This window comes from Bubalus bubalis, chromosome 22, assembly GCF_019923935.1.
Source record: "Bubalus bubalis isolate 160015118507 breed Murrah chromosome 22, NDDB_SH_1, whole genome shotgun sequence".
NCBI classification, from domain to species: domain Eukaryota; kingdom Metazoa; phylum Chordata; class Mammalia; order Artiodactyla; family Bovidae; genus Bubalus; species Bubalus bubalis.
In genome coordinates, this window is record NC_059178.1 from 40927314 (window position 1) to 40938127 (window position 10814).

At 41.3% G+C, this 10814-nt stretch overlaps 1 protein-coding gene across 1 annotated transcript; it reads left to right on the forward strand.

Moving 5' to 3' along the window:
• Positions 1 to 1265: 1265 nt before the first annotated feature.
• On the forward strand, positions 1266 to 9239 carry C22H18orf21 (chromosome 22 C18orf21 homolog). The gene is made up of 5 exons (XM_006054972.3): positions 1266 to 1421; positions 1504 to 1526; positions 4661 to 4860; positions 6156 to 6352; positions 8974 to 9239. Exons 1-5 carry the CDS (start codon positions 1345 to 1347, stop codon positions 9125 to 9127), a joined length of 651 nt encoding a protein of 216 aa, XP_006055034.1. The 5' UTR covers positions 1266 to 1344; the 3' UTR covers positions 9128 to 9239.
• Positions 9240 to 10814: the final 1575 nt, after the last annotated feature.

Genomic DNA, 10814 nt, shown 5'->3' on the forward strand with positions numbered 1-10814 from the left:
GCTTTAGCATCATTCCTTCCAAAGAACACCCAGGGCTGATCTCCTTGCAGTCCAAGGGACTCTCACTGCTCAGCTGTAAAAAGGAATGAAGTTCTGATACATAATACAAAGTGTATGAACCTCAAAAACACTATACCAAATGGAAGAAGCCTCACCTGAAAGACCCCATGTATGATTCCATTTACTTGAGGTTGGTGGCTCAGTGGTAAAGAATCTGCCTGCTAATGTAGGGGACATGGGTTCCATCCCTGGAGTGGAAAGATCCCACATACTGTGGAGCAACCAAGCCCCAGCATCACAATTACTGAGCTCACCTGCCTCACCTACTGAAGCGGGCAGAACCTAGAGCCCATACTTGGCAACAACAGAAGTCACCGCAACGAGAAGCACGCGCATGGGAACTAGAGAGTAGTTCCACTTCCTCACTCCCTGCGACTAGAGAAAAGCGTATGCAGCAATGAGGACCCAGCACAACGAAAAATAAAACAAATTTTAAAAAGCGTTATCAGCGGTTGCCAGGGGCCGGGAGGGAGGGGACAATGGGGAGTAACTCCTAGTGGCGTATGAGGTTTCCCCTACGCTGATACAACTGTTTCCAAACTAGTAACGGTGCAACTTTGCAATTGTACTACATATCACTGAGCTGTGTAGTTAGCCTTAAAATGGCTAACGAGTTAGGTGAATTTCACTTCAATTAAAAACTGAAAAAAAAAAAAATAATAATAAAGATAAGCTCGTTAGCGCCCCTTCCAAGAGCAGGCTGAATTGGAGACCCCAGCGACCCCCTTGTTGGTCCCGCGTCCACCCGCCGCGGCTCAGGTCAAGACCCGGGCTCCCAAGTCTAGAGGCGACGGTGCTGGAGGCGGGCGCACCCTCGGCTCCAGACACTGCCAACCCACCCCAGTCAAGCTACTCCGCTCAGGCTCCCATGTGATGTGATCCTCAGACTGAAAAATCTGCCTGCAATTCATGAGACCCAGGTTCGATCCCTGTGTCGGGAAGATCCCCTGGAGAAGGGAATGGCAACCCACTGCATGGACAGAGGAGCCTGCTGGGCTACCGTCCATAGTCTCTAAAAGAGTGGGATGCGACTGAGCGAATAACACTTTCACTTGACTCCCAGCCCGCGGGGACCAGGCGGAACCCGGGGGCGGGGCCAAAGGCGGCAGAAGGGTCGGTCCCCGGACGCCCGCCCGGACGCGGAGGGACCGGAACCCTTCAGCCGAGGGTGCCTGGCTCCAGAGGACGGTCGGATCCGGACGTCAAAGTACGCCGCTTTAGGAAGCCGGCTTCCGGAGTCTCCTTTTTGCAACCGGGTCTCTGCGGCGTGGGATATCGGCGGGGATGAGGCAGAAGCACTACCTTGAGGCCGCGGCGTGGAAACTACAAAATAGCTGCCCGGGCCAGGCCCGCTACCTCCTGTAAGAGAGGAGGGAGGGGAAGCGGGAGGCGAGCGGCAGGCGGGTGTGTCCCGTCCCTTACTAGTGTCTGTCTCTTTTGCAGCTGGGCCTACAGCTCGTCACACGGTAAGGAGGACGCCCGTTGGTTGTGGGTCGGGCTCTAGTGGCCCCGCTCCTTCCCTTCCGCACAACGAACCAGATGATCCAGAGAAATCTGATCGATCCACGGCCATTATAAACCCCCCTCCAGAGGCTTCTCAGTTCCGTAAAAAAAAAAGAAAAAAAACAAAAACAAAAACCGAATGCCTTAACATGACTTACCTTGCCTGACCTTTTATTGGCATTTGACACGATTGATCAATCTACTCGAAATAGTTTCTTCACTTGGCTTCCAAATCATCACCGAGTTCAACTCCTGCCTCTTTAGCCAGTACTTCTTGATCTGCTTTATTGGCGCCTCCTTCCCCACCCTCCAAATGATGGAGTGTCCCAGGACTCAGCCCTTGGACGTCTTTTCTACCTACGCCCAATTCCTTGATGACAGTTTTTCATGCAGTCTTACGGGTTTTAAATTCTTCATACTGAGGACTTCCAAACTTATATCCCAGTTCAGACGACTCCCCTGAATCCTAGACTCATCCAGATGCATTGACAACTTTTTTGAATGTCACATTAGGCGAAAACTCGAGCTTTATCCCCCAACACGACAACCCCCCTTCCCCAGTTCTTCCCATTTTAGTAACCAGTAACCCCATCCTTAAGATTCATTCAGCCCAAAAACCTAGGAGCCACTCTTGTCTCACTAACAGTCTTCCTCCCCAGGACAATATGCCAGCAAATCCTGTTGGCTTTAAAATGTATCCAACATCTAGCCACCTCTTTCCACATCCCTCTTACCACCCTGTCCAAGCCATCAGTTTCTCTCTTGGATTATTGCCCACAGCTCCCATGCATCTCTACAGTCCAGGCTCAATCCAGCAGTCAGTGTGAGCCTAACGGAAACCTAAGCTAGATTCATGTCAGTTCTCTGCTACAAACTCTGAAATGACCGTCCACCTCAGTAAAAGTGAAGATCTTTATGAGCCTACAGGTGTACCTATGTCACAGGTCTGCATTACCTCTTTGAGCTGCTCTCCCTTTTTCTCACTGAACTTCAACCACTGCCAGGCCCCCATGTTGTGTCATGGCCTTTGCAACTGCCCTTCCAGTACCTGGAAGTCTTACCTTACCTAAGTCTTACCTTACCTACTTGGATTCCTTCCTCATTTCCTTCTGATCTCTTGAAAATGTCACCCCACGAAGCCTTCCCTGGCTTCCCTATTTAAGAAAATATCAGCTATATCAGCAATCCACATTCTCCTTTCCAGTCTTTCTTTTTTCTCCCCAGCACTTAACATTTGGCATTGTGTTCATTGTCTTTCTCCATGAATTGTGCTGTGTTCACCATGGTATCTCCCACAACCAGTGCTTGGCACGTAACAGTCTCTCAGTGTGAATGAATTTTACACTTTTCAGAGCTAAGTTACAAGCATGGTCCTTAGCTTTTCAATAGTGCTATTCCTAGCACTTAACACAGGACTTACCCTTAAATATTTATACAGATGGTGTGCCCACCTTCCTTTTCAGCAACATCACCTTCACACTTCATCTTTCCCTAAATAACCATGCTTGCTTTTTTACTGTACTTGTACCCAAAAGCCCTTTACCAATAATAGATGCCTTTTCCAAATACAGGTAAGAGTTTATAGTCATCTACAGTGACCTTTGTCAAGCCTCTTTGAAATGTTTCTAGCTAGTCTATATAGAGTTTAATAATTTTCAGGGCATTTTAATCATATTCTGTTACACTTCTTACCAGTCTTACCTTCATTTCCCTAGGGCTCCCCAAGAACATGAAGTCTATAAAGATAGCAATTCCTTTACTTCCATATTTATGTCTCCAGCCTAGCATGGTAGATGGTCAGTGAATGCTTTCTTGATTGCATAAAGGGCCTGGGGCAAGTCTGTTGTCCTGTTACCTTGTACTGCAGACAAAGCCCAGCTCACAAAACTGATTGTTTAAAAAAGAAAAGTCCCAATATTGTTATTTCATGATAAATGTGTTTGTAAAATTTGTGAGACTTACAGCCTTTTTTTACTTGGTAGCAACAATGAACAACATATCAAAGAGTGGCTCAGTTCAGTCACTCAGTTGTGTCTGACTGCAACCCCATGGACTGCAGCAAGCCAGGCTTCCCTGTCCATCACCAGCTCCCAGAGCTTGCTCAAACTCATGTCCATCGAGTCAGTGATGCCATTCAATCATCTCATCCTCTGTTGTCCCCTTCTTTCCCCTTCACGTCTTACTGTTGAGCATAATTATTTTCACATCAGCATCAGGGTCTTTTCAAATGAGTCAGTTCTTCGCATCAGGTGGCCAAAGTTTTGGAGTTTCAGCTTCAGCATCAGTCCTTCCAGTGAATATTCATGATTGATTTCCTTTACGATTGACTGGTTTAATCTCCTTGCAGTCCAAGGGACTCTCAAGAGTCTTCTCCAACACCACAGTTCGAAAGTATCAATTCTTCGGCACTCAGCTTTCTTTATGTTTATAGTCCAATTCTCACATCCATCCATGACTACTGGAAATACCAGACGGACCTCTGTCGGCAAAGTAACGTCTGCTTTTTAATATAATGTCTAGGTTGGTCAGATTTTCTTCCAAGGAGCAAGAGTCTTAATTTCATGGCTGCAGTCACTATTTGCAGTGATTTTGGAGCCTCAAAAAATAAAGTCTGTCACTGTTTCCCCATCTATTTACCACGAAGTGATGGGACCGGATGCCATGATCTTAGTTTTCTGAATGTTGAGTTTTAAGCCACGTTTTTCATTCTCTTCTTTCATCAAGAGACTTTTTAATTCTTGTTTGCTTTCTGCCATTAAAGATGGTGTCATCTGCATAACTGAGGTTATTGATATTTCTCCCGGCAATCTTGATTCCAGCTTGTGCTTTATCCAGCCTGGCATTTCGCATGATGTGAAAAAGGGCGGGGACTTAACCTATCTGTTGCTAAAGAGTGACTCAATAGAACTACAGTGTTTTGTAAAATAAATTTTTGTCATTTTATCTTTGTAGATTCTTACATTTTGAGTTTTGCTTAAGGGAAATTTGTATTTGCTCATATTAAATAATATACTCTTTTGCATCTATAATATTGATAGTTTGTGGGAACAGAATACTCTGATTTGCTGACTTCTGGGTTTTACTTGTGTAATTTTAGATGATAAAAGCACTTTTGAAGGAACATGTCCATACTGTTTCCAGTTGCTTGTTCAGGATAAATCTCGAGTGCGCCTCAAACCCAAGCCCAAACTGACACCCAAAATACAAAAACTTCTGAATCGAGAAGCAAGAAATTATACACTCAGTTTTAAAGAAGCAAAAATTCTGAAAAAGTACAAAGACTCCAAAAGTGTGCTGGTAAGATTTCGATTCCATTCTGTGTAAGTAAACTAGACTTTCTTTCACTTACGATAAGGTTAAGAATTAGCCTGAATATAACTCAGAGGTTTATAGTAGTATATTTAGATTGTCAAAATATATACATAAGATTTTTTTTCTCGTGATTACTGTTTCATCACGAGTACAGCTTAGTTTTGTTTTTCAATGTTACCTAAAACCAGACATCATGAACTCTCAATGCCCAGATCTTACTGTTGAACAGTTATTTTCACAGATTTGAGGATTTCTTGAGCTCACCAGTGTGACGTCATCTGCAGTTAACCACTAAATATTTTCAGCTAATGGTCCTTTTATTCAGACACAGTAAACTGTATTAGGTATACATAAGGAAAGAGCATAAAGTATTAGGTACCAGTGTCATTTCTTCAGTCACCCTCTCCATGTCAGAGTATGTATTTACGTCCAACAAAGATAAGTGTCTCTTATGTTCATTCATCAAACATTTATTGAGAATCTTACATTATGCCAAACAGTGTTATATATTGGAGATGTAAAGTGGAATGAAACAACCAAATTAAATTAGTTATGGTTTAGTATGTAGCGACCAGTATTAGGTACACTTTATGTGCATGTTCTGTGTTAAACATTTACCAACTATTCCAGTGCCTGGTTACTACTAGGCACTGTGCTGGGCATGGTGGACACTATGACAGATTAGGTCTGGCCTTAGACTACAGTCAGTAACAACTTGGATTGGTTTATTTGCCATATTTACGAGTTTACCGTTGTTGGACAGGTAAGTGCATTTTCATAAAGCAACTTAAACCTCTGTGAATGCATTTTTACCTGCTCATGAACATCAGAGTACTTCTCATAAACTAGTTTGTTAATTTTGTTGAGGCCTGGGCCGAATCTGGTGCCTTGTGAGTCAGGTGTGTAGAAGAGCATTTAGCTGTAAAATGGACCATGTCTTGAACAACGAATCCTGAAAAGAAAGTCAACCTCTATTCCTAATGAAGTGAAGAAGGATGAAAATGTGAGAATTCATATGCCTGGTTTTATAAATTACTTTAGACTTGTATTTATATATAGATTCACTAAGGGTCTGAAGGAGTCAATTATTTTCAGTGATATTTTGCCATATTTTATTGGGAAAAGGCTTGGAATTTTTCTTCAAAAAAAAAAAATGTTATAAAGGTATAAATGCCCAGATATTAAAGGGTGTCTTACCTATAAGAATTTAATGAATATACAGTTTATTGGATTAAATTACAAGGAGAAATAAGACTCACTGTTTCTTCTTTTTGTGGCAGTTGATTACTTGTAAAACGTGCAACAGAACAGTTAAACATCATGGAAAAAGCAGAAGCTTTCTGTCAGCACTGAAGAGCAATCCTACCACTCCTACGAGTAAACTCAGCCTGAAGACCCCAGAGAGAAAGACTCCAAGTTCTGCAAACCTAAATCACATGTCTGGTTCCAAAGGCAAGAGCCCAGCATTGATTTTCAGGTATGTTAATCCATTAAGTTATATAAATGGCCATTGCTAACCCCTGAGTTCTAATTTCTCTGTTTAATAAACACTCCCTGAAACTGCCATGCAGTTGAGGAAGTCATCACTGCACTGACTTCCAGGTGTGTTTCTCTACATCCAACCTCTCCCTGGGCCCGTTCCCAACTGCCTCTTAAATATATCCACTTCCCACCCCTGCATGTCCCCAGAGGTAACCACTCAAACCTGCCCATCCTCCTAAATTTCCTTAATCCATAAATGAACATGCCCTTCTAGACATTCTGACCTTACATGGTCGATATAATTGACAGTCCTGCTCCCTCTGTCCTGGCCCAGTTAGTCACCAGTTTCTGTCCATCCTGCCTCCAAGGTGTTTGCAACTGTCCTCTCCTTTTACTCCATGCTGCTGCTGTCTGTTCAGGTCATTATTCATCCTTTGCCAGGATTACTACAATAATTCCCCGAGTCTTCCTGCTTCTAGTTTCAAACCCTTCTAGTCTAATATTTATTAAAAAACACAGTTCTGATTAGAAGCCTGGGGTACCTCACTCTGTACATATGAAAGACACTGGCATGAGTTTCCAGCCCCCACTAGCTGGCACCAATCTGTCTGCCTATCACTTGCCTTAATTCATCCTTTGTGTCACCAAGACAACCAGTCAGGGTTGACTTTCCTGCTCTAAACCTTTATTTTTTGCGGTTTCCCCTGTCAGGAACTCAACAGAACAGGGATTTGTGAAATGATGTGAAGTTAACTATGTGACTGGGCACATGTTTTATTTTCAGTAATCCTCAATACTTTATTCATTATGCTGATTAACAAATTTAACTCTAGTAACTGTGAAAGGAATTTTTAAACATTTTTGTTACAAAAGAGTCTGGTAGCTTCTTGAAATTAAATAACAAAATTCAGCAAAGACTAGATTATTTCTGCTTATTGAGGTTTTTATATGAGGATTGACATTTAAAATTTCAAGTTAGTTTTCTCTGTATTCCTGATTATTTGGTGTTTGATATGATAGGAATTCATCGTGCAAGTTTCTACTTACAGGATATATGCAGATAAAAGAAAATTTAGAATATTTAAAATAATCCACTTGCATTTAGACCAGACTGCTTGTTAGGTATATGCAGGAAAGAGAAAGTTGTATCATGTTTATCATGGTTGGGGGGTCAGAAAAGGGATAAGATTGACAAACCCCAAATATTGTTTGGGGGCTGAACAAAGTTGGAGAGAATGAAGTGGAAGGAGGCATAAATACACACATACCAGATGGGGAATCGTTTATTCAGTGGATATTTATAGAGCACCCTCTGTGCTTGGTTCTGTTAAAAAGCACTGGAATATACAGTTCAGTTCAGTTCAGTCGCTCAGTTGTGTCTGACTTTTTGCGACCCCACGAATCACAGCACGCCAGGCCTCCCTGTCCATCACCAACTCCCGGAGTTCACTCAGACTCAACGTCCATCGAGTCAGTGATGCCATCTAGCCATCGCATCCTCTGTCGTCCCCATCTCCTCCTGCCCCCAATCCCTCCCAGCATCAGAGTCTTTTCCAATGAGTCAACTCTTTGCATGAGATGGCCAGAGTACTGGAGTTTCATCTTTAGCATCATTCCTTCCAAAGAACACTCAGGACTGATCTCCTTTAGAATGGACTGGTTGGATCTCCTTGCAGTCCAAGGAACTCTCAAGAGTCTTCTCCAACACCACAGTTCAAAAGGATCAAGTCTTCAGCGCTCAGCTTTCTTCACAGTCCAACTCTCACATCCATACATGCTGCTGCTGCTACTGCTGCTAAGTCGCTTCAGTCGTGTCCAACTCTGTGCGACCCCATAGACAGCAGCCCACCAGGCTCCTCCGTCCATGGGATTTTCCAGGCAAGAGTACTGGAGTGGGGTGCCATTGCCTTCTCCGCATCCACACATGACCACTGGGAAAACCATTGCCTTGACTAGACGGACCTTTGTTGGCAAAGTAATGTCTCTGCTTTTGAATATGCTATCTAGGTTGGTCATAACTTTCCTCCCAAGGAGTAAGCGTCTTTTAATTTCATGGCTGCAGTCACCATCTGCAGTGATTTTGGAGCCCCAAAAAATAAAGTCTGACACTGTTTCCCCATCTATTTCCCATGAAATGATGGGACCAGATGCCATGATCTTCGTTTTGCCCTCTAGAGCTCACCTTGTGTAAAGGTGAAAATGCAACAGAATGGTACCTGTATGCATAGGTTGAGATTCTTCACTTTTGAGAAAGGAAGTGGTCTTGAGCTGTGAACTAAAAAATGTTTTTGCAGTCTTTGCTTAGAATTATCATGAATTTTGATGTCAGTCTTACAAGGAACTCAGTCCTAATGAGACTTTGCCTTTAGCTTTCTCTTTCAGGTATGAAAGAAGCTTCTAGACATACCCCTTATACCTCCTAAATGTTGCCGTTAGCTTGTTTAGTGAGATTTTTTTTTTCTTAACAAACTGCGAATGACTTTGCTGGGTACAGCTACTGCTCATGTATGGCCATAATTATTACAGAAGAGCAGAAAATGATTATAGTAGTAGGTATCTAGGCTAGGTAGGAGGAACTGTTGCCATATCTAAGTGTGGCTTTATGTTTCTTTTCAGAACACCTACATCTGGACAGTCAACATCCATTTGTTCCTCAAAGAATGTGAGCAAAACAAAGAAACACTTCTCTCAACTAAAAATGTTGCTTAGTCAGAGTGAATCCAAAAAGAATCCAAAGATGGACTTTAGAAATTTCTTATCTTCTTTGTAAAAGATGGACTATGAAAATAAAAGTTTAATGCAATTTCTGAAACTAAAGTTAGAAAAACTGCTTTTTTAAAAAGTTACTTATTCTTAAAATAAATGGAAACTCAGGTCCAAGAGCAAACTTTTCTTGGCATTCTTCAGTGTTTATGGAGAAAATACCTCCTTGGAATGAAAAACTGAACCCTGCCTGCCTCACAATCCTGCCTGCCTCACAGGATGATTGCGAGGATCAGAAATATATGAAAGGTAAGTAGTAAAGATAAATATGGACAGTGAGTGGTTATATTATGATTTTTCTCCTCCCCTAAGTTTTCATTATTTATGTCCTTTTCTTTCATAAGGGAATTGAGGCCTTTATAAGAGGTCTACTTACTCCTTTCTAGTTGTCTGTGGCCTTACTGTTAATTCAGAAAAAGTGTACACTATAATGTTTCACTGTAAGTGGCATTTCATTTGCTCTGGTGAATACCTACTTTTAGGTCTAAAATTTACATTGGAACATAACACAGTAACTATCTTAGCTTAGCTAAGATAGCTGTCTTAGTTTAGCTATCTTAAGTATTTCCTGGAACATAGATATGCTTTTTTTAAATGATAAGCTAGGATTATATTCAACCTGTGTTTTAAAAGCTCTTTAAATAAGTAATTTATAATCTGTTTCCAAGCCTCTTTGCTACTTAAAAGTTTAAAATTTAAATTTCTTAAGAACATACAGTGAAGAAAGGACAGTGTCTTCAGTAAATCATACTAGGAAAACTGAACAGCCACATGGAAAAAAATGAAACTACCACTATCTGACACCATACATAAAAATTAAAATTAACTCATAGTGAATTAAAGACTTGAATGTTAAGACCTGAAACTATAAAACTCCCAGAAGAAATCATAGGCAATATGCTCTTTAACATCATCATTGCATTATCTTTCTAGGTATGTCTCTTCAGGCAAGGGAAACAAAACCAAAAATAAATGGGATTACATCACATTAAAAAGCTTCCATACAGCAAAGGAAACCAATAAAATGAAAACCTACTGAATGGGAGAAGATAGATGCAAATAATATTGCTGATAAGGGGTTGATAAACTCATATAATCAACAACAATAAAAATAACCTGTTAAAAAGTGGGCAGAGAAGCTGATGGACATGTTTCCAAAGAAGATATACAGATAGCCAACAGACACATGAAGAGATGTTCAACTTCACTAATTAGGGGAATGTAAATCAAAATCACAATGAAATATCACTTCACACCTATCAGAACAGGCAGGATCAAAAAAGCCAACAAAGTGTTGGCAAGGATGTGGAGAAAAGGAAGCCCTTGTACACTGCTAGTAGAAATATTAATTGGTGTAGACACTGGAAGATGATTTCTCCAAAAATTAAGGATAGAGCTATCATAAGATCCAGTTATCCCACTCCTTGCTATTTATCCAGAGAATACAAAGACACAAATCCGAGAAGAATACAAAGACACAATACAAAATACAAAGAATACAAAGACACAAATCTGACAGGTGTACCCCCATGTTCATCGCGGCATTATTTATAATAGCCAAGATATAGAAACAACCCAAGTGCTCATCAACAGGTGAAGAGTCAAAAAGGTGTTACATATATACAATGAATACGCCACATGATTCACATGGAATGCTCAGAATAGGAAAATACCTAGGAATAGATTAATGGTTT

Bases quoted from the DNA above. Each gene is read 5' to 3' on its own strand.
- C22H18orf21 (XM_006054972.3), top strand. From the start codon at position 1,345: ATGAGGCAGAAGCACTACCTTGAGGCCGCGGCGTGGAAACTACAAAAT. The intron at 1,527-4,660 runs GTAAGGAGGACG...GTGTAATTTTAG, and splicing joins GGCCTACAGCTCGTCACACG to ATGATAAAAGCACTTTTGAA. The intron at 4,861-6,155 runs GTAAGATTTCGA...TTTTTGTGGCAG, and splicing joins AAGACTCCAAAAGTGTGCTG to TTGATTACTTGTAAAACGTG.